This window comes from Carassius carassius, chromosome 9 (genome assembly GCF_963082965.1).
Source record: "Carassius carassius chromosome 9, fCarCar2.1, whole genome shotgun sequence".
NCBI classification, from domain to species: Eukaryota; Metazoa; Chordata; class Actinopteri; order Cypriniformes; family Cyprinidae; genus Carassius; species Carassius carassius.
Window position 1 is genome coordinate 23,261,261 of NC_081763.1, and position 23,911 is coordinate 23,285,171.

Below are 23,911 nucleotides of genomic sequence, written 5' to 3' on the forward strand. Positions count from 1 at the left end.
ATAACATTTACATTATATTTATGCATTTAGCAGATAAAAAAAGAAAGGAAAAAAAGAAGTGAGAGTAACAAAAGCAATTAATCAGTGTCAAAAATATATAAAAGTATATCTAATAATAGGCTTCTTATAGATGTAAATGTACTGCATTTTAACATATTTACTGTAGTACTAACAACAGGAAACTAAACAAATATTGGAATTTAAAATGCATTATTAACTTTATCCGATAAATCTTTTAGTTCAACATTTTATATGTAGTATACAGTAAATGCCAGATTGTGTGATACTGCTCTAGGTCTTGCAATATGTAAACAATTTACTCATGAGAATAAATTACTATACACACACACAAAAAGTTATGTTTTACTTTTTATTATACATATAAAAATAATTATACATATGATAAGATTGATTTCATTAATATACATATTTTTTCATTTTTACAAAAACTGCATGAACCATTTCTTTTCATCTGCCCTGTGGACAGGTTCTTGGTCTTTTGGCAGTGCGAGGTTTGTTTGAAGTAGTGCTGGCCTTTTAGTTCCCGGATGTCTGGCATCATTTCCTCCAGGGAAATCTTCAGCTAAAAAAGTGACAGGAAATGGAAACTATTAGCAAAAAAAATAAAAAATAAGACAAAATGTAAGAAATTATTGCCAGATGTTATATTTACATATCTTGGATCTCATATAAAACCATCCCTAACTGTTGTTTTCTTCCTCCACAAAATGTAGCTCAGTGGAACACAATCAAAGCCAATTGGGACATACTTGATGTTTAATATGTGGCCTAGATTTTGCAGCACAAAACGACATAAATAGAAACCAAGCGACTGACAAAATTTTAAAAAAAAAAGGCACATTTGACTTTAATATATTTTACAATTTAATTTATATTTCTGTGCTGGTAAAGCTGTATTTTCAGCATCATTACTCCAGTCTTCATCTTCATTTGATGCTCAAGAAACATTTCTTATTAATAATCTTATGTTGGAAATGGCTTAATATTTTAGAAGAAACCATAAAAACATTTTTATCTGGATTTTCTGATTGATAGAATGCTTAAAAACACAATTTATTTGCAATAGAAATCTTCTGTAACATTAGAAATAGTCTTTGATCAACTGAATAAGTCTTAATTTCTTTTTTTTCTTTTTTATCGTACTGACTCCAAGCATTTGAACAGCAGTCTATGTATGAATGATCCTTTTCAACATATTCTGATCATATTTTGTATACAATGTAAAAATGAAAAATAAAATGTATATTACATTTTCAGAGCAAAACATCATAGACAGGCATTATACCTGGAGCCACATTTTGTTTGCCCACTGGAAGAACCCACACTGCTGGCTGATTTGATTGTCATACAAAATGTGCAGAATCTTAAATGTTGTTGTTCACACAACACCCTCATTGTGATATGGAATATACTGACTTCAAAATAACCAGCATTTATACAACCACAAAAGTGGAACAAAATATTAAAATGACTAGAAAGCAACATAATAACAACAATCCTTCCATATGCACTGGATGTGGACAGCAAGTTGAACAGACGCTTTCATCTCTGCTGACCTCCAGAACAGTGTCTGGAAACCACACGGCTGCTTTACAAGCTGGATACCCCAAACATGAGAGAAACATACTGCACAGAGTATACCTGTGTATATCTTGTTGATCTTTGCAGTTTAAGTCAAACAAAGATAAGTGAAAATAAGCTCAGTTGAGTGTCACATTACTAATCTCAATCGCTGTGGGCAGGAACGTGGTGTCGCCGTATATAATGGAATAACCTGTGCAAAAAAAAAAAAGAAAAAAAAAGAGACATATAGGCCCCAAATTACTTCTAGTGAAACTGAAGGACAAACTGGAGTGACAACTTCAAACAAAATCAGGCCCAAAATATATCTACAATGCTATGATCAGATGTTTCTTAAATGAAAGCTGAACTCGATATGTTCAGCTATACAATGTTATGTTATGTTTTGAGCAGTATTCACCTTATTGTACCACTTGTCATAAGGGTTCAGATGTCATACAGGGATAATTGCAAGTAATGATCGTCAATCCACTAGCGGAGAATCTCTCTTCAGCAATTTCAATCTCGACCGTCACCTCTTGACCTTGAGCATCTTTGAAGCAACAAGCCAGGAAGTGACGTACAATGAACTCATACAACCACTTTTATTTCCCTTTTAAAAAATATAAATATAATTAAACACTGTCGTGTAAGTTGGTACCAGTTATGATGGTCCTAACAGAGTTTGCTCACCTGTAAACTGTTGGTGTATTTGGTGGGGTGAATGGGAGGATGGGCCTGATCTGATTTGTTTCCATTTCGACGTGTGGGCCCACCGCTTTCCAAAATGCGCTGACCATTCGTTGCTCAACCAGCATGGTTAGGTTCAGGTTCTGTGGAAACATGCTGGGCTCAGTACGAGGATAACTGATGAACCTGGAAGGAAACAGATGAAATAACCATTAACATACCCTTGAGTGTACAGCTTTTTTGCGATTTTCATAGTTTTTTTGGACACTTATCCTCCGTTTTCTAATTTTTCTAGTTTTTCAAGTTCCTGAACAAAAAAAAATATACTATACTATATGACCAACAGTGTACTACTGTTCAAAAGTTTGATGTCAGTAAGAATAAATTAGGTATAAATTACAATTAAAAATAGATAAGTTATTTAAATAGTAATATTTCACAATATTACACGTTTAACTGTATTTTTGGCCAAATAAATGCAGCCTTTGTAAGCATGAGAATTTTCTTTCAAAAACATTCAAAAGATGTTACCAAACTCAAATTTCTCAAATGGCAGTGTATGGGTGTGATGTCTGAGTGTCCACATTCTTTACTCTTTATTTCCAATTTTTTTTAATTTTAGAAATTCTGTCAAGTTCTAAATTACTTACCACAGTGTCAAGGGGTAAAGGTCGGCATTTGCTTTTTTGTTTACTTGTTACAGACATTACATTTGCCATGGTCCTAAAGAAAAGATTAAAACCAAACTGAAAACTTATGATTACATAATAATGAACCACAAAGTTTATATACATTTTGAAAAAAAGTTCTAAACAAGGTAAGCTGAAGCACATCCCTCCATGAACATCTGATTCAACACAAGGCATGCAGTGTGACTGAAAAGACGATGTCTTTTCCAGCTGAATTCAACCGATTCCTCTTCATAAGGCTCATGGACAACTATCAAAGAGATATTTCACATACACAATAAAGCGTATGTGACAACACTACAAAGCACTTGTTGCATTTGGAGTACCTTTGATTTAAAAAAAAGTTTCAGGGAAGAAGGCTTGAATGGCTTTAAGTTTGGGGTGATCTCAGAGAACCGTGCACGGAAGAGCTGAACATTTGGCTTCACTTAATTAAAAGATATCCCATGTTAAAATGCTGTTAGGAATATCGACAGCATCAGAATAGTGAATAGCTAGAACCTTGATGCACTGAACTTACCTGCTTTGCAAACATCAATGATCTCAAAGCCGATTTTTTTTTCTCCTTCTCTGGCACAATCAGTCCAAATGACCAGAGCTTGACACTGTCTCACCTCTCTCTCCAGTCCTCTAGATTATGTAGATACAACCATTAAAATATATGATTATGCTCTCTCATTTGGCCCTAATGTTCAGCAACTGGTACAGATTGAAAGTAAAATAGGGTTTTTAATTCAGAATCAAATCCTGTCTTTCCTTTGAGACTTTCATGTCTGTACTGGACTACGGTGATGTTATATATATGCATGCATCTTGACAGTGTTTACATGCTTTAGACACTGTTTATCATGGTGCACTGAGGTTCATGACAAATCTTAAAACCCTCACTCATCATTGTGTGTTGTATGCTCGGGTTGGCTGTGTGTGTATATGTGTATGTATTATTGGACGTTTTTTGTTATACTTAAACATGCTGTGTCTGTCAGTCTTGGTCAGGGCGCTCTTGTAAAAGAAATTCCTAATCTCAGTGTGCTTCTTTCCTGGTTAAATAAAGGTTATAATAATAATAATAATAATATAAAACACAAGCACCTATTCAAAACAGACATCATGATAAAGTTTATATATTTAAACTTAATTAGGTAGCCTATTATCTAAGAGACATGAAGAAATATAACTCTTTACCATTTCTTAAAAGGCTTTGAATTCAAGACTCAAGAGATGTCCTGATACAGATGTGATGCTTACAGCTACATTCTGTGGGTGGAAAACACGATCAGCAAATAAAGACTATATGTACTACTTATGTACAGCTTTCTCAGTAATTAATAATAAAATAATAATAATAATAATTACTATCGTTAGACCAAACAGGTTGTATTCGTACTCATACACTTTGTTGTAAATAGCCTTCACTGTAGATCACTGTAAGTTACACCCCGGACAAAATAAATAATAATAACAGCATAAAACCATGAAAAGCTAATTGAGATAAAACATATATCAGCGTAAACGTAATGTCTTTGAAAAAAATATATATCTGTAAAAGTTTTAAATAACGTGCGAACACAGCAGACGAATCAACCGTTATCTGTAAAAGCTTCCAGTTCCGCCTGATGAGAATTGTCGTAAAAAAATACAGTTAAAGCAATGTGTCAGAATCTGGTTGCTGTGTTGTGTATTTTCCCCCAAACAATAATGAACTAAAAACAAATAATACTAAGTTAAAATAATGAATTTTCATATATAAACGAGTCTTGTCCTACGATATGAAGAATAATATTTCTCCCCTTAAACAACCACACAGCGCGTCATAACAAATGCATTGCCTGTGTTTCACAACCTACTTAGACACCTACCTAGGCAGCATTTTACGGAGTCGTAAGAGCTTTCCGAGTCCGCTTACTAGAATACCCTAACTGCTGTCTAGGTAGGGAGCTTACTAGGTTTTGACAGCTTCAGCTACTTCCTCATCAGGACAGTCACATGGGAAGGTTACGATCGTTTAAATATGGCTGCTGTTAGAGGATGTCAGTCTGTTGAGCGGCTGGAGTACATCGAAAAAGCGGTGTCTTCGTTTAGATTTGTTATATAGATGCCGGATTATAAATAGGTGTATATAAGCGGCAACGATTGGTAGATGCATCAGTTTTATGGTAGGTGACGTCAAATGTCTGTCAGGCTGGAGAGCATCGTCTTCAAGCTCATGTATATCATATCGTGATCTGGCTCAGTGGACTAAACCAGCCGTGCTGCAAAGACAGAGAGAGAGAGTCCTCAGTGCACAATGATTTGTGCTTTCAAAATGATCATTGTTTGAGATTCTGAGCATGGAAGCATAATTCAGCTGATGTCTCTCTATATACTCCGAGAACATGATTGGCTCACCAGATGTGGTGGCTTTTACCAAAGAAGATGACTTTGGGGACTCGTTTTCAGATCCATGCTCACTTCCAGAGGAGTTTTCTGTGCCTTTGTTTGCTCATGCTGCCAATGCAAATCCCTGGACGAAGACATCCTATGCAAAATTCTCAAAAGATTTCATACTCATCTCTGAATTTTCAGAACAGGTTGGTCCTCAGCCTTTACTCACCATTCCCAATGATCCCAAAGTGTGTGGGACATTTGACCTTAACTACTTCTCACTTCGCATCATGTCTGTGGACTACCAGGCATCTTTTGTTGGACATCCTCCTGGCAGTAACTACCCAAGGCTCAATTTTGTGGAGGACTCAAAAGTTGTCCTGGGTGATTCCAAGGAAGGGGCGTTCGCTTACGTCCATCATCTGACACTGTACGACTTGGAGGCCCGTGGATTTGTGCGCCCCTTTTGCATGGCCTACATTTCCGCAGATGAAAGGAAGATCATGCATCAGTTTCAAGAGCTGTCATCCGAGTTTTCCAAGGCTTCCGAATTTCTCAAGTCAGGCAACAGGAAAGCTTTCGCAAATGAACTGGAAAAGAAACTGAAAGACCTAGAGTACACCAGATCAGTGCTGCACAAAGAGGCTGAGCTGCAGAAAATGAACAATGGCTGTTATTCCCCACAAGCTATTGAAAAGGCAAATGAATTGGCCAATATGGAGAAGTCCATCTATGAACACAAAGATCTGCTGAGGCAAATAACATCTTATCCTTCCAGAAAAAAGAAAGATGTCAATTTTGTACAACGCGAGACAGAGAAACTGGCTGACACAAGTGTATTGGATGATACACCTAATAGTAATCCTTCTGACATTGCAGATAAGACTGTGGAAACTGAAAGTGATATTAGAAAGTCCTCTTATACGCCTCAACTCATTAAGGGCAAATCTGCGAAGTGCTTTGATAAACGCTTGAAAACGATGGAAGAGCTCTGTGATGCCAGCTTTTTTCACCAAACTCTAGAGCAACTAAACATAATTGAGAAGTCACTCAGAGGAGATCTGTGCTTTATTTACACTAGCCAGATTGACAGGGCTCTTGTGGGCAAACAGAAAGTTACTAGTTTCCTCTTTGAAGCTGAACGCGAATGGGAGAACGAAGTACCCTTAAAGAACTTCAGTATTTCTTCCAACAATCCAACAGTCCCCATTCTGAACTTAACTGGCGAGCCGCTGAGTCTGGAATCATACACAAGCTGCATCGATATAGATCACATGAAGCCAGGTGTGGAGTCTATTGAAGGGCCTCCTGAGTTCAGTTTATCTGACATTACGCAGGAATCCTCAGAAGCCGCCGACACGGAGACCAAAGGGAGTTTCAGTAGCGACAAGAGCATTGAGGCTTTTGGAGGTGTCAGTCCTTCCAGTCTACAGGCAAATTACTTTGATGGTCTCGACAGAAAGAGCAAGGTATCCATTGCATCACCATCTGAAAGTGCATCCAGCTCTGCAGCTGTCCCACAAAGGATGACTGATGGGAATCTAGTCCTGATGGATGCAGCCTGCTGTATTGGACAGGACGGTTTCATTTTTGAGGAACCTTTACCTGAGCTTGCTCAGGAGTGCTGTGGCGACACAGTGGTGAACCGAGAACCTCTGTCTCTTCTTCAGGGAGACCCTGCCTTACAGATGGACTACATTTTGGAAGAGTCAGCCCTTGCAGAGAGCCCAAACATGGGACTGACTTTTTCTGAACTGAACACTGGCGTTCTTTCGGAGGAGGTGGCGAAAATTAATATCGAAGACGTCTCTGATAGTACAAGCTTTATGAGCGCCTCCACAAGTTCTGACCGTGCGGTGTCTCCGTTTATCTACGGCAGTGCGTTGACGCTAAAGCAGAAGAAGAAAGCTGGTCACAGCGCTCTTCGATTCATCAGGCAATATCCATTTGCTCAGCAAGCCATTTTCTGCCTTCTTAGTGGCCGAACGCTTGTTATTTTAGGGGTGGACGAGGGCACGGTGAGGAAGCTAGTCAGTGCTTTGTTGTTTTTCGTTCCCAATCTCGGAAAGTACGGTGAAACCGTCCAGCCGTGGCTTTCATCGCCATTTCAGCTCACCGACCTGCAGAGATGGAAACTTATTGGGTTGCAGAGGTATGTTGCGAAAAGCTGACCTGTAGTCAATCAATAATTCAGTATCTTAGTTTCAAAAGTGGTCAAAACCAGTTTATTTGTTTTGCTTGCAATGCTTTAAATCCGTAACCCAAAGTGCAGTGTTTCATTATTTTCTCTCTCTTTTTTTTTTTTTTTCTTTTTTTCTCCCAGAGCTGCCTCCCCGGCTGGATCCAGCATTCTCCACTCTTTGAATCGATACAGCCGTTACATAAGCATTTTGGACTGTGACAGCAAGACCCTCCGGTGTCCACCATACAAAGGAACACTAATAAGCCGTTTGGCAGACCACAGGACTCAGATCAAACGTGGCAGTACATACTTCCTCCATGTTCAGGGTATGTTGACTCAGCTTACAGCCAGGGCATTCCTTTACACATTCTGCCATCATATTCACCTTCCCATGGACATCAATGACCAGGGCTCGGTAACATCACGTAGGACTAATTTTTTGTTGCAGCTCGGCTACACTGTGGAGGAGAGTAAAATCGTCCAGTACCTGAGTGAGCTCATCAAGCAGCATTACATTCAGGGGTCCTCAAAGGGGGGCAACCAGTCTTTTTGTTTTAATTACACCACCAGCTATTTGTACAAAATCTGAATGTGTCCACTACATGTTCAACACTGACCCAGATAAAATCAGGAGACCACATGTACTGAATGTAATCACCTTTTTTCTATTCATGGCATTCCAGGAAACAACAGGTTGAACGTCCGGTGTTAGAAAATAGTAAAGACCACATTTTCTTACACCAGACCTTCAATATGCTACCGCTACACTCAACAAACTTCGTTTAGTGTAGAGGTTCCATATTGAAATCTATTGCCAAATGGTTTTCTGTAAAATGGTTCCTCTTGTGGTCTGAGGAAATAAAATCAAGATTCAGCAAAATTTCACCATCGTTCAAGCACAAATAGTCTTGTTTTGAAAGAGTCTGTATAAAACGGCTCATTTAAATATGTGTAGCTACATGCTTGTTTTCATTTGACCGCAAAACCAGCAATCTCTAATCACCATTTAATTAATCTGGTCCTGGTATCCCATTTAATAATTAATGTTGTGTTTTGCTTCTTTTTTTTTTTTTGTCCTCACAAGCAAAGCAACTGTTACTGCATGAAAATCACAAGCATAATTTTAATGGAACTAATTTATGAGGCAACAGAACAGTATTTTATAATACACATTCTCCTCAATATGCAGCCTTTATAAAATGCATTAACATTGTGTATTTAAATTGGTAGATAATTTGATGTTAATTCATGGATTGCTCAGTAATTCGCTTTATATGTGCTGCTTGATACTTGCTTTCTGGGCTTGAGAAATAATGAATACACTAAACTAATTAATAATGTAGGGAAACCATGCAAATTAACCAGAGATTTATCCTTTTTTCTGCCCTCTTACTAGTCAGCATAAAGTCTTGAGTGGAAAATTTAATATTTTGTATAACTGAATACAAAGATGAGCAAAGGTTAAAGGCATTGTTAAACAAACAAAAATGGAGCCAACTGCCCTTCGTGTTTTAAAATAATTGTGTGTTGAGGTGAATGAATGTACTGCATGTAAAATGTCACATCGTGGAGAGCTGTTACACAACTTTTCTGCATGTTTGAAGAACACAAAAATGTAACGATGGCAAAATATGGTAGCAAGATATAGACATGTCCATTGTGTTGTACTATTTAGCCTTTCTAGATATATTTCAAATGGATATAAATTGTTGTCTAAGTTGTGTGCACCAATGTCAGCATGAGTAACTGTGTGGATGAAGTAGCACTTCATTCTAATGTTGCAATGATGTGAAATGAACGATAATAATGGTTGTTGCCAAAATACATTGTCTGTAATTGTTATTCCCACTACTGCATGATAGCAGTTGTAGTCCAGAATTAGAGATCTTGACTGCCACTGCCGTTTCATCACAAGTGTGTCTTAAAATCAAGTTGTGTTGGCTACCCAGTAATTATTGGCCTTTATAACGATTTGTTAGAGACGGATTTTTCAGCATTTAATTGCAGAGTCTGTTGAATGTAAATTGAGAATAAGCCATACAATTATGCGCACATTAACTTCTAAGGTTATTTATGTTTTGCCATTTCTGAACAAATCTTGTTTGCTGTAAATGTCTTATTCCAGCATTTTTGTTGCTACTTTTCATAAATTTATTTTAAGACAGTATTGTGAGCTTGTCTGGGGTAAGGTGAGGTATACTGTTCATGCTAAAATATTTACGGTTGTTAAGCAGAGTACATTTTGAGGGTCATCTGTGTGCTATAAGTTGCTGCCCACTGTGAAATTTCTCTGTTTTCAATTTCATTAAATTATTTCTGATTTAGCTTTGTATAGCTTGATTTAAAGGCATTATACCTAGCAGTTTGTGTCTTCAGCAAAAACATACTTTCCTTTATTAAATAGTAAAGGGCACAAGATTTGTAATGACTTAAACATGTAAACTTATTAGAGTAAATAGTAACAGTGAGAAGTAAATTTTACACTTTATCAGTAAGAAAAGATCTAATCACATGTTCACATTTACAATATTTCAGGCTTTATTTGCACTGCATGTTGAGATTGATTGTGTCAGTTGGTCATTTACTTCTCTGTTGATCTGTTTAAGTGTACAGTAAAACTTTTTATAGATTACACAGCTTATTCAACAATGGGTTTATCCACAGAAATGAGAGGAAACATGACTAGAAACACTGTAAAGAAACCAATTAAATGTGTGATCAAAAACGGACCATTTAGATGATTTATACATATGGTCATTGAGGCATTGCATTGCAAGTCATTGACGCGCATTATAATTGCAGTGGACTGCTCAGTAGTATTCAAGCCTTTGTGCCCATTAAATCAATAGAAATCTTTATTCCAGGAAGAGCAAATAGTCACAAAGACAGTTATTATAACTCCGGCAACCCAGGCATTGGGAACTTTCCAGCAAAGTCTTCAACTTCCTTTCGAATTACGTTTATTTTCAGTTTGTACTTCTCATTTTGAGCCAGTTCATCTTTAAACTCCTTCAAAGTTGCTTTAGGATTCATGTTTCTTTGGATCTCCAATGTCAACTCAATGCCTGAGGACAGATACACATAGTCAATTATAATATCAAGTATAATATTCTTTAATGTTACATTATTGCATAAGCATAAAACTCACCCTGGTGAATGAACTCAGCAACCTTGCGGAAATCATCCTCCAAAAGTCCTCGAGATGTAAGAGCCGGAGACCCTAAACGAAGCCCGCTGGGGCGCAAGGCACTTTTATCACCTTCATTACAAAGTTTGGAAAAAGAAACGGTGGAATTACTGGTTAGATTATTGTAATAAAACATACAAAAAGATGTCAAACATGATCAAGTTCATTGTAAAGGACTTGTCAGTTACACTGCTATTAATTGATTATTTTCACTGCACCTGGGCAGGTGTTCTTGTTGCAGGCAATGGCACAAGCCTCCAGGACTTTCTCTGCTCTTCCTCCATCAGTTCCATTTGAACGCAGATCAACCAAGATGAGATGATTATCGGAGCCGCCTAAATATAAAGACAACAGATAAAGTGAACACAGCTGCAACTGTATCCAATCTCTGTCACCCTCAGACAACAGTTTGATTTACCTATAACTTATACCTAAATCCTTAAGGAACTCACCTGTAACAACTTTGTAGCCCTTTTCCATTAGAGTGGCGGCTAAAGCCCTGCAGTTTGCCAGAACTTGCACTTGATAGGTCTTGAACTCTGGAGTCAGAGCCTGCTTCAAAGCAACAGCAACACCTGTGCATCACATCAAACAATCAGACAAATAAAATGAAGCACATAACTGGTAGAAAAAAAATTAAGAATATTTTAATAAACATATTGGGCACATATTGGGTAGAAAAAAAAATCTGAAATAAGTTTAAGGATGTCAATTGGAAGGAACATTAACAATCGATTGACACAAAATTGATTTAGACGTTTTTTTTTTTTTTATTAATAGCACCAATTAAGGTAAATAATAAGAATTATTAATAAATATTAACAATATTTTCATTTAAAGAACATATTTTGTATGTACTTTATGTTAGGTGATATTAAATCAAATCAAATCTCGATCATATGATGCGATTTAAATTTTTCCTTTCTCTTTGGTGTGTTACGAGCTGTTCGTGAATAGATAAGATCCCTAAAGTTGTAAAGACTCAAACCTAAAGAGATATTCTTTATAAAAGTTAAGTCTTGTCCACACCCTCCTAAAACGCCTCGTTCAAATACGCCCCCACATGTCTACATCACTATTTGGAAAGATTTGCATAGCACCATCCAAATGTTCACTTAAAGAAAGAAGGCGTAACTTTGATAGTCACTGTTGTATTGTTGCTGCCTCTACTGTTATGTTGTGGAGACGCTGTGTGTTTCTTCCAAAAGAGGACACGACTAGAAATCAGTGAATAACTTGTATTTACAACACTGTTACAGAACAGTTCAACCCAAATATTCAGATGTGTGCAACGCATTTTACGGAGGACAAGGACTATTTCCTGGAAGCCTACAATACAGCCTGTATGTACGTTTTCATATTTAAAGAATTTCCCACTGATCATTCAAACACAAGTTTTGAGCAGTGTAGAGTAGCACTTGTTTGTTGTTTTTCCAGACACGTTTTTATGTTTACGCAGCGCAATGCAACACATAAATAGACAGTATAAGTCATGATAATCAGTAATTACAGCATCAAAGTATGTTAAGGAGCGTAACATTTTTGTTACATGCTTGAGTCATTCGGCAAAATTATAAAATTGCTAATGAAAATTTTTTCAATTTAGACTATGCCTAAATTAATTTCTTTAAACCAGTTTAATTGTTAAATCAATGTTTACCAAAAAATGCATATTCCATTAAAACAATCTGAAGATTATCAAATATTTACAACTTTTATTTTGTCTTTGAATTTAAGTCAAGTAGTAACTTTAAATTCAGTACATACATACATATACAACTAGTCTGATCATGATAAAATTACAGTGTACCTGCATGCCCTCCTGGCAAGCACTGACATGACTGACGATTGGGTTGATAAAGGGCAGACAAAAGAATGGTGCTTGTTTCTCTATATACAGAGAAATACTTGTGCACTCTAACATCAGACTGTATTTCCAGCATCTAATTAAATTGCAAGTTCAAATTACATGTTGATTAATAAATCATGGATTAAGTGAAAGTGACATACTGCCAAGTATGGTGACCCATACTCGGAATTCGTGCTCTGCGTTTAACCCATCCAAAGTGGACACACACAGCAGTGAACACACACCGTGAACACACACCCAGAGCAGTGGGCAGCCATTTATGCTGCGGCGCCCGGGGAGCAGTTGGGGGTTCGGTGCCTTGCTCAAGGGCACCCCAGTCGTGGTATTGAAGGTGGAGAGGGTGCTGTACATTCACTCCCTCCACCTACAATTCCTGCCAGCCCAAGACTCGAACTCACAACCCTTGGATTGCAAGTCCAATACGCTAACCCTTAGGGCACGACTTCCCACAATCAAACATTAATCAAACATTCCTACTGTAAATGCAAACATACCTAAACTTATCTCACCTTACATAACCTGATCTCATCTCATCAAAACACTCGGAGGACATCAGCTCTTACCTGCAATGGCATGGTTGTGAGGGCCGCCCTGTAGTCCAGGAAACACTGCCTGGTTAATCAGACTCTCCAGGTTATACAGGGTCTCTTTACCCGTCTTTGCATCAACACTACGAACCCCTGAAATTCAAGAGTTTAATTATGACAGTGCTGTCAACGGCCGAGATTTAGTATGACAGGTCAATTCACACTGAACTCACCCTTCCTGAAGAAAATGACTCCTGCCCTGCAGCCCCTCAGGGTCTTATGAGTGGTGGTGGAAACAACGTCACTGTATTCAAACGGAGATGGAACGACTCCTGCTGCAACCAAACCACTGATGTGAGCCATGTCTGCCAGAAGATACGCTCCATTCCCATCTGCAATCTTTCTCAAGCGACTGTAGTCCAGGTTACGGGAATAACAGCTGGTGCCTTAACAATGGTACACAGAAATGTTACATGTGATGTTTGTCACTTCTTTTGATGTTGAAGTACTTTTTTTCCCTTCCAACTAGTCCATAAGAGCAGGCCTGAGTCAGTCTGACTCAGTCAAACCCAATTTGTTTGTATGATTACTAGCAGAAAGAGGGGATGTTCAGAAAATCTCTTTCTGTATTTGTTTGTAATTATTTTTGCAAAATCTCTTGTTTTTTCCTAAATTAATTATGTAGCACATCAGATAGTTGAACAAAGTGCTGAATAAAAGTCTAAAAAAAAAAAAAATCTCAACTGTCAGATTTGGAAGGGGGGCTAGAAACAGCACTGACCTGCAATGATTAGTCTTGGGTGAAAGAGACGAGCATTTTCCTCAAGTCTGTCATAATCAATGAATCCAGTTTCTGGATTGACCTAGATGAAAAAAATATATATAAATCACACTTTTTAAAAAATGTAATGTTTAGTTCACCCGAGAATGAAAATTTGTCCATCTTCTACTCACCCTTGAAGCATGTGTGAGTGACTTTCTTCTTTCAGAATAACTGAATCAAAGTTATATTAAAAATTGTACTTGCTTTTCCAAACCTTTCAATGGGGGTAAGTGGGTGTTTGTTGTCAACAGTTCAGAAGACGTGAAACAGAACAAAAAACGCTGGTCACGGATTAGAAGCATAAAACGAGGATTTGCAAAGAAAAATGTTGGAGGATTTTAAAATTAAGCCAAGAGGAGACTGGTTTTCCTTTGCTAAAGTAAGGAAACTTTGTTTCCTTTCCTCCTACATTTTCCAGAGACGTGCAACACTTACATCTTCCATCTTCCGCCTGCATGTCTTCTGTGTCCCACAATCAGCAGAAGTGAGAAAAAAAGTGTTTATTACATTTGAAATCTGGATATTTATCTAACAAAAACACATGGATTCGCACCAGGGGGACTTTATTCACCTCCCGATGCAGATGCACGCACTTTATTTCACGTCTTCTGAACTGTTGACAACAAACACCCGCTTACCCCCATTGAAAGGCTTGGAAGAGCAAGGACCATATTTATTATAACTTTAATTGGATTATTCTGAAAGAAGAGAGTCACATACACCTAGGATGCTTTGAGGGCGAGTAGAAGATGGACAAAGTATAATAAACTAGCAAATTACACAACATCAATTTTTCCCATTAGTTCAGTTTAGAGATCACCACTATGTTGAAGGTCACCTTATACGGCATAGACTCAAAGAAAATGGAAGTGGCTGAGATTTTCTTTTTGTCGGTCATGAAGCCATGTGTGAGATGGCCACCATCAGGAAGATCAAGGCCCATGATGCGCCCATGAGGCTCCACTATGGCTGTGTATACGGCAAAGTTTGCTGGTGATCCTGAGGAAAAAAAGAAACATTATTTCAAACAATGTGCTCGTGTTAAAGTTTCATATTGTTACATCATCTCTTACAGCAACAGTCCAGTGACACAGAAACAAACCCACCAGAGTACGGCTGAACATTCACCCCCCATTTCTCCGGGTCGAGGCCGTACACCTTGAGAGCTCGTTCCTGACACAAACGCTCCAGTTCATCTACATGCTCCGTGCCTCCATAATACCTTAAAAGATTTAACAAAGTTTGACATTTTTAATGCATAAGCACAATGTCTAAGTTCGAAGTTTAAATTACACAACACTAATCTTATTGGCAAATGCAATAATATAAAATTGTAATGTAACATCAGATAAAATGTCATTGCACAATAGTCACCTCTGACCAGGATAACCTTCAGAGTATTTGTTGTTCATGCAGGAACCCAGAGCCTCCAAAACAGCCCGACTAGTGAAGTTCTCAGAGGCAATGAGCTCTAATCCATAAGTCTGCCTCTTCTTTTCCTTCTTTATTATATTAAATACCTAGTGCACACAGAAATAGATTCATGCTATTAACAAACATCAAGCAATGACACAAGTTTTGATTGATGAATCAAACTCTAGTTGAGCACAGCTAGGTTAAAGCTGCCGGTCACATGGCAGATCAGAGTCTAGGAGACATGATTTCATCATAACCCCCAGAACAAGCCAAAACAAATGTGTTTTTTTTTCCTCTTGCACAGCAGAATATCATTCATGGTCCACTGCATGGATTCACAATACAGTCTTGAGGCTGGTTGCATATATAAATCACTGACTTACCTCAGGATCATTTGTGCTCAGAGGTTCCAGCATCAACTTGTTATGAGATTCCCATGTTTTATTGTCATGGCCGTTGATCTGTGCCATAGTTGATGATCCCTAGAGAGAATTTTTTTTTAAATATATATATATATATATATATAATTTAAATGTTAGGAGACCCCCATATGCAAAGCATAGTATACACTGGGTTATATAATATGTAGTAAAATAATACTTGAGTTGGAGTTCTTTAACTTCAAAGCACAGTATTCTTGGATCAAATGCACAGTATAATGTTTATTGTTCAGTCTCTTTTGAGTTTTGCTCAGACTGATATTCAGTAATCAGCAATGTGATGCACACAGCAGCAGTTATTAACGAACAAAAACTATTAAAAATAGTTTTCTTTAATTCAAATAACGCTGAAATAAAAAAATTTATATTACATCAAAAACATTTAATACACGTTTACATTCTAAAATTGCTAAATCTAAAATACATGAAGGAAAAAAAATAATTAACAAAAACTAATAAAAAATGACAATAGCACAAAAAATTACTAAAACACAAATTACAATTACACAAAGACTGAAAAAAAAAGAGTAATAAAAGGTCATTAATAAACACTGTAATAACCATAAATACACTGCTCAGCTGTCAATCAAATGATGCAACTGTATCTGCCTGCGCTGAGCACGCTTCTGACAGATTACGAAACAAAACTTTGAGTAGCTTTTTTCCACGTCTTGTCCAAAACTTTAAAGACAAAATTAGATTCGCAGACATATAAACCGGAACTACTACCTTTAGGGTTACATTTTTCCCGCGAAATACATCCTGAAACTATTACATATCAAACGATGTGTGGCTTAGATACAAATGCTTACTTTATAAAAACGAAACCGATGTGATTCTTTGACACAGAGATGTCAAATAGCAATGTGAATGTGCTCTCTATGCACCGATTTGCACAATGGTAAGTTAACGGATCGACATTCATCGGCCGAGAATGTGGAGCACATGCAGTCAGTCACAAGGTTTTGATTTGATCCACTAAAACTCTGATTTCCGTTACCTTAGCTTTAAAAAATGTTTCTCTATATAGCTGTGATGATATGCAAAGGAAACATTCCTTCAACTCACCTTTACGAAAGAAAATAACGCTCCGTCCCAAACTTGTGTGAAAAGTTTTTTTTTTAGGTTTCCTCGTGTCAAAGTCCGCGAAATTTGGAGACCAAACAACGCGCTGCGCGGCGTGGCTAACCAACTGTCTGCCCCGCCCAAAACGAAAGGCGTGGCAACTTTCTATCAAAATCTCAGATGATACATGCTACAGTCACCCTGGGCTTTGGTGGAGGGTGGAGAACTGGAGAACAAGGGCATGGTGTTGTATCTAAAATGATAATACAAATATATGTAGTAGTAATAATATTAGTAATAATAAAAATACAAAAATATATAACTAAAAATTAACTTAACAAATATTTCTTATACATTCTAAAATTATCTAAAAATAAATGCAACTGTCAGTACATTTAACTACAACATTTTGAATATAAATACATTTGAGTACAAAACTACACCTCAATCAAAACAGTTTCTCAGAAGAGTTAAAAGAATACTACTAAGCTATATATATATATATATATAAACGTTCTGACATTTTATTGGTGTATGTTATTCTTTACATCATTTGAAGAAGAGAATACCATCAGAACATCATTCTAAATAACACCAGGTCCTTTACAACTGATGACAGATTATAAAATTGTTGTCCTTACTATAATTATTTAAACTCAGACAGCAAAGTTGACTCAGTTACATGTGGCAATGTGTAAATATATGAATAAATATATATTCCTAATATCAAAGTGAAAGCAAGCATTAAGATATAAGAGTGAAGCATCAGGGCTCTCACAAAGGCATTTTATTTGGACAATTAAATGCCTGCTTTCTAGATTAATATACTCTGAAATATTCCTTTTCAATGGAACGTTGTGTTATAGCATCCTACATTATATTTTGATTTGTCTTCAAAAATAACATTGTCAATATAATCAAATACTGTCCACAAATGCATCAAAACATCTAAAGAATCCACTATTTGGATTATTTGAGAGACAACGTATGTAGTCCTTTAGCTGCTGCTGCTGCCTCCGCTGCTTCTTTTGCTACAGTGACAAAGGAAAAAACAATAATAAATATCTGATTTACAGCGAGACATTTTCATAATTTGCTCTAAAACATTAACAATGCTGTTACTTTACCTTTACGTTCCTCTTCTTTTTTCCGTGCAGCCTCCTCACGTTGCTTTCTGATAATGGCGAGTCGAGCAAGGTCATTTTTAGCTTGGTCTGTCTTTCCTACTAAATGCATTTTCATATACCTCTCCTTGGCCTTTTGTTTTTCAATCTCTTCTCTGAAATATTGAAAGCAGTATATTGAAAGAGCTGAAAGGGAACAGATTCACAAGTCTGCAAATAGTAAAATATGTGACATTAAATGTGACCCTGGACCACAAAACCAGTCTTAAGCCAAAAATACATTGTATGGGTGAAAATTTATAGATTTTTCTTTTATGCCAAAAACCATTAGGATATTAAGTAAAGATCATGTTCCATGAAGATATTTTGTAAATTTCCTACAGTTAAATATCAAAACTTAATTTTTGATTAGTAATATGCATTGCTAAGAAGTCATTTTGAGAACTAAAGGTGATTTTCTCAGTTTTAAAAATTTTTTTGCACCCTCAGATTCCAGATTTTCAAATAGTTCTATCACAACCAAATATTGTCCGATCCTAATAAACCATACATCAATTGAAAGTTTATTTATTCAGCTTTCAGGTGATGTATAAATCTCAATATCGAAAAATTGACACTTAAGACTGGTTTTGTGGTCCAGGGTCACAAACAGCCGTGACGCTACCATTGGGGCCCACCCATTTTAGGTCCGGGCCCACCCATTTTGAGTAGTGAGTGATTTTCATTTTAGCGGTTCATCCAATAAGTAGCCCGAGGAAAGCTTTGAGTGAAAGCTTCTCAGCCAATCAGCGGCTTCTACCCACGTGTGGACTCTGCATCATCACCAGCAAGTGAATGACGTTGGCGGATGTCATGAATAATATGAAATGTAAAACAAAACCAAGCAGCTTATTTTATTCTAAATTCAGCAAATTGTCCGCCTCAGCACTGAGCTGAGGACAGCGATACAAGTTGCTGTCCTCAGTGCCGCAGAAAAGTGCTGGAACGGAGATGAAGGGAAAACCGTTTTTTTTTTTTTTGTTTTTTTTTGGGGGGGGGGGGGGGGTATTTTAACTGTCCAATCCAGTTTTCTGGAGGCCCACCTACAATAAAAATCCTGGTACCGCTAGTTGTCACAAATGATGATAAATAATGAGAGGGTATTAAGTAGCATGAAGAAAATGTTGTTACCTTCACTCACCCCAGTGTCTCTTACCTTTCCCTTCTGGAAAGCTGTCTGGGACCCTCGAGTTCTATGTCTGTGACTTTCTTTGTTTTTTGGGCCGCTCGATTAGGATTTTCAATCTCTATCAACACCCTTCCTTTTCTGTGACAAAATGGAGAACTAAAACTATTACAATCATTTGCATTAACTGAAATAAAACTAAAAGAAACATGAAATATTAAAGGATTAGTTCACTTCCACAAAAACAATTTCCTGATCATTTACACACCCCCATCAGTCATCCAAGATGTTCATGTCTTTCTTACTTCAGTGGTAATAGATTTAGACTTCAGTGCTGCTCATCAAGTCGAAGGTCCAAATTGCAGTTTCAATGCAGCTTCAAAGGGCTCTACATGATCCCAGCTGAGGAATAAGAGTCTTATCTAGAGACACAATCTGCCATTTTCTTAAAAAACGTAAAATGTATATACTTTTTAACCACAAATGCTCGTCTTGCACCAGCTCCACTTTTTACAAAATCACGTTGGAAAGGTCAGGCGTGACGTAGGCAGAAGTGCCGACCCAGTGTTTACTAACCAAATGTGCAAAGAAAGTCAAATGCCCTTTACAAAAAAAGATAAAACAACAATGTTGGACGATTTTGAAGTTGGAGGAGAAAATGAGATTTTTGCCCTACCCTACCTCTCTGAACTGGAGTACACATTAGAAATAGCTAACCGCACGTGATCTTTCCAACGGGATTACATCATGCATGAATTTGCGATGCACATCGCAGAGCTAGTGCAAGACGATGCACTTTTGTATTTTTTAAGAAAATTACTAATCGTTTCACTAGATAAGACCCTTATTCCTCGGCTAAGATTGTATAGAGCCCTTTGAAGCTGCATTGAAACTGCAATTTAAACTTCAACCCATTGGCTACCATTGAAGTTCATTATATGGAGAAAAATCCTGGAATGTTGTCCTCAAAAACCTTAATTTCTTTGCGACTGAAGACAGAAAGAACATCTTGGATGACACGGGGGTGAGTAAATTATCAGGAAATTTGTATTCTGGAAGTGAACTTCTTTAAGTACTACAATTAATAAAACTGAAAATAATAATGATAATAATAATAAAGCTAAATAGAAATACAGAAATACAAAAAAAATACAAAAGCACATAACAAAATTACTAAAACATAAACATTTATATAAATTAAAAAATTGTAATACTTACAAATATTTATACATACTAACAAAGTATATTATATTCAAATTAAACTGATGGAGACAAGAGATCAGTTTGTGTTCAAATTGGCATTCCTACAAAAACGGCACTAAATTATTTGACGACATTCCACATACATAATTCCTACATTCCAAACACAGTGATAAATCCAAGATTCCGCATTAAATACATGGAGTAAGAGCGTATCTGTCTGAATGTCTGTCCTGCCACGGTCGTCTCTGATAAATAAATCTGCAGGAGGCTCTATAATTAAGTGGATTGCTCTGCAGGAACATGGACTTGTCATCATTCTGAGAGAAAACTTACCCGAGAGCCCTCATCGTCACTGTCCTCTGAACCTGATGCTGTCAGTTTGTCCTCACTCTGGTTGTCGTTCACTGCTGCACCCTCTTCTTCTTCATTCTACAATGTAAAATAAACCATTACCACATGCAACAATGAATTTGTTTAGCCAATTTGTCTAAAACAGGAAGTGGTTGCAGTGAGTGGAGCTCTTGTGAATCAATCATCTCCTGCTGTGCTTAGAATACTGTTCTATAAAGACTGTGATGTGATTTGAGTAAAACAGATTATTGAACAAACAAAATGTAGTGCCAGGACTTGGTTCTATCCGTCTGTTATTGACTGAATGGAAGCATGCAGCCGGATCTAAGATAGAGACTAAGTGAACTAAATGAGTTATTGAGTTGTGATTATTTTGTTTAAAAAATTTTTTTTTGTAAAGAAATTAAACATACACGACTGAACTGTTGACGGGATCAATAACATGAAATTAGAAAGAAGAGTGAATTTCCATTTCACGTCGATTGTTTCATCTCTTTCGCTTAAATGTTCATGCTTGCTTTCAGTGTCAACTTCATTCTTACCCACATTTCTTAAGATTTCTCATATTTCCGTCTGATTTTGTAATACAGCTTACCTTTTCTCGCTCTTTTTCTTCTTTCATTTGAGCGTCTATTTCTTCAGGACTTGTGTAAGTTCTCATGCGACCTTTATGGCCACCTTTCTTTCCTAAAATAAACAGTTAAAAAAATCACAAGGGAAACCACTTTCTAATAATATTGTTCTCAGTGAAAATATCCTGTTATTTTGTTTACACGTCCAATGACGTCATTCAGAATGGACTATGACGACAGTGTGTAGACCAGCACGAGCTCATGACGTGTGCTGACACAACACACACAACGAAATGATCTCTTACCTCCTTTCGGCATGATGCAGATTAAACTTGACTTGATATAAAAAAAAAATAGTCGACTAAAACACACTCACACAATCGTGGTTCACTTATTATAACAGGACGCGTATCCAACTCCGTTGATACTAAAAGGCAGTAATTAATAATACGTGGTTTTATTTGGCTCGAGGACGAAACAGTAACTAAAACAAATACAAAACTCCAATATTAAGCTGGTACAGTCATCGATTATCATATAGCCAGCTGCTCCATGTTCCGATATTTAAACTCAGGCACTCGATCAAGACACCTAGCCTGAAGCAAAAAATTGGAAGAGAGAATAACTTCACCGTTTGAACATGATAAAACCATTGCGGATACGTGAAAGAGTCGAGGTGTAATGCCATCTGTTTTAGCAACGATATCTCAAATATAATAACGCTGAGGAATTATTCGAAGTTAACGGACCTCTGGCGTGACGTCATCTCCTCGGCGACAGAACTCGGGGAAGTTCTTCATATAGCGACTCGCTGTTGATAAACAACCGAGAGGACCTTCTTTTGATTAAATAATATAATGCCTAAGGTGAAAAGGAGTAGGAAACCACCTCCCGATGGTTGGGAGCTCATAGAGCCGACCCTTGACGAGCTGGACCAGAAAATGCGCGAAGGTTCGTTCAGTACAGAATAAATTAGCGTTAGCCAGAAAGCTAACATGTCGACTGTTTATCACGGACGTTTAATTAAACGGAGTGGATGTTTGTGTAGTGTAGCATTAATATGCACGTGTGATTTGTTCTTATAGAACAGAAAATTAGTTAATTGTCACTATGTTTATGTAACTATTGGTTATCGATTATGATAGCTAACTGATGCTTTAATTTCCCAGTTGAAACCGAGCCACATGAGGGCAAACGTAAAGTTGAGTCCCTCTGGCCAATCTTCAGACTTCATCACCAACGCAGCCGGTACATTTTTGACCTTTTCTACAAGAGAAAGGCCATCAGTCGAGGTATGGCGGTGAGGTGCTGTTTTGTAGTGTTTGTTTTATTCCGACATCTGTTTACTGTCCATGTGAGTTAACATATTTTCATCCGCAGAGCTTTATGAATATTGCATCAAAGAGGGCTATGCAGACAAGAATCTGATTGCCAAATGGAAAAAACAGGGCTATGAAAATCTGTGCTGTCTGCGGTGCATTCAGACGCGTGACACAAACTTTGGCACAAATTGCATTTGCAGAGTTCCCAAAGGCAAGCTGGAAGTGGTGAGTTCTGCAGTATTAAAGTTGTTCAACCCTCCTGTTGTGTGCAAATTTCAACCCCAAATATTTAAGTGTATCAATAAATTAGTCAAATTGAAAATATAATTGTATTTTTATTTACTTGCACTTTACCCATCCAATATTTTAAATATTTTTTTAGGACAAAACATGACATTTTGTTTGTTATATATTTATTGATTTCATTTATGTAGATAAAAACATTGTCCTCAGTTTCTGAGATGTGTACCTCTAAATCACTCACATCATCTACAGTAAAAACAGTTGGTCCCTGTGAGGAAAACAGATTTTTTTTTCGGAAATGTAAAAATGCAGAGAGTTAGAGGAATGAAAATACAGTTACAAGAGTTTAAAAATTGTCTATGGAAAGTCCCCATATAATAGAAACCCAACAACAAAAATGTTTGATAGATGTTTGGAAAAAACGTGTGTACTGTGTTTTTAAACTCATTATTCTATGAAATAGTAAATAAAGGCATATAAAACTCTGAAAAGGACAAAATTGTCTTTCATATGCAGTACAGTTTTGCCAAGGATAAATTACATTTACTCATTAGATATTTTGAGGCAACAGAGCCTCTCATGAGAGTTTCATCAGGAAAAGGTAAAACACAACATATAATTAATCTGCATATATAATGTTTCATGTTTTTTTTTAACCCCATGCATCTCAGAAGATTTAATTTAATCAAAGTCCTACACATCTGTCACATGTTCTGTTTTTTTGTTTTGTTTTGTTTTTCATCAAAAAGCTGTCCCATTATTCACTGTATGTCACTGTTCCTAATTTCTTTTCAAAAATTATTTTGTTTTCTTTTGTTTTCTTAGGGTCGTATCATTGAGTGCACTCACTGTGGATGCAGAGGATGTTCTGGATGAGTCAAAATGGCAACAACTTACTGAACTTTGATTTGTATTTGTAATACATTTATTGAGGTGTCATTATGACGTTGGGTCTGTAAAAATTATTTTATTAATTGTGAATGCTTATTTTTTTATTATTATTATTAAACTTGTGTATCTTAATCATTCTGGGTACTGTATCTCTTTCTTTGAGTGTGTGCTTTTATAAAATATGTTATAAGCATGCTCTGGTAAAA

General features: G+C 36.8%; 4 protein-coding genes and 1 long non-coding RNA gene across 6 annotated transcripts; 2 read left to right on the forward strand and 3 right to left on the reverse strand.

Annotated features, from left to right (window-relative positions):
* Window positions 1-356: 356 nt before the first annotated feature.
* LOC132149350 (uncharacterized) lies at window positions 357-4,977 on the reverse strand. The gene is made up of 3 exons (XR_009435021.1): window positions 4,146-4,977; window positions 3,925-4,000; window positions 357-583 (listed from the first exon to the last, which is right to left on the reverse strand). It is a non-coding gene; the product is annotated as an uncharacterized LOC132149350 (long non-coding RNA).
* An 11-nt stretch (window positions 4,978-4,988) lies between these two features.
* Window positions 4,989-9,830, forward strand: LOC132149348 (guanine nucleotide exchange protein smcr8a). The gene is made up of 2 exons (XM_059558510.1): window positions 4,989-7,476; window positions 7,648-9,830. The coding sequence occupies exons 1-2, from the start codon at window positions 5,336-5,338 to the stop codon at window positions 8,093-8,095; spliced, it is 2,589 nt and encodes an 862-aa protein (XP_059414493.1). The 5' UTR covers window positions 4,989-5,335; the 3' UTR covers window positions 8,096-9,830.
* A 387-nt stretch (window positions 9,831-10,217) lies between these two features.
* Window positions 10,218-16,981, reverse strand: LOC132149349 (serine hydroxymethyltransferase, cytosolic-like). Of its 2 annotated transcripts, none has more exons than XM_059558512.1 (12): window positions 16,838-16,981; window positions 15,713-15,811; window positions 15,288-15,433; window positions 15,020-15,135; window positions 14,752-14,912; window positions 13,872-13,953; window positions 13,324-13,536; window positions 13,127-13,243; window positions 11,146-11,268; window positions 10,912-11,028; window positions 10,655-10,765; window positions 10,218-10,571 (listed from the first exon to the last, which is right to left on the reverse strand). In XM_059558512.1, exons 2-12 carry the CDS (start codon window positions 15,797-15,799, stop codon window positions 10,399-10,401), a joined length of 1,446 nt encoding a protein of 481 aa, XP_059414495.1. In that variant the 5' UTR covers window positions 15,800-15,811; window positions 16,838-16,981; the 3' UTR covers window positions 10,218-10,398. The 2 variants fall into 2 exon arrangements, with proteins under 2 accessions (XP_059414495.1, XP_059414494.1); XM_059558511.1 differs by lacking the exon at window positions 16,838-16,981 and adding an exon at window positions 16,582-16,713.
* Window positions 16,982-17,273: 292 nt separating this feature from the next.
* Window positions 17,274-21,567, reverse strand: LOC132148625 (28 kDa heat- and acid-stable phosphoprotein-like). The gene is made up of 6 exons (XM_059557323.1): window positions 21,555-21,567; window positions 21,273-21,364; window positions 20,656-20,755; window positions 19,154-19,259; window positions 17,962-18,113; window positions 17,274-17,865 (listed from the first exon to the last, which is right to left on the reverse strand). The coding sequence occupies exons 1-6, from the start codon at window positions 21,565-21,567 to the stop codon at window positions 17,804-17,806; spliced, it is 525 nt and encodes a 174-aa protein (XP_059413306.1). The 3' UTR covers window positions 17,274-17,803.
* Window positions 21,568-21,989: 422 nt separating this feature from the next.
* LOC132149351 (protein BUD31 homolog) lies at window positions 21,990-23,837 on the forward strand. The gene is made up of 4 exons (XM_059558513.1): window positions 21,990-22,200; window positions 22,419-22,541; window positions 22,630-22,796; window positions 23,640-23,837. Exons 1-4 carry the CDS (start codon window positions 22,107-22,109, stop codon window positions 23,688-23,690), a joined length of 435 nt encoding a protein of 144 aa, XP_059414496.1. The 5' UTR covers window positions 21,990-22,106; the 3' UTR covers window positions 23,691-23,837.
* Window positions 23,838-23,911: the final 74 nt, after the last annotated feature.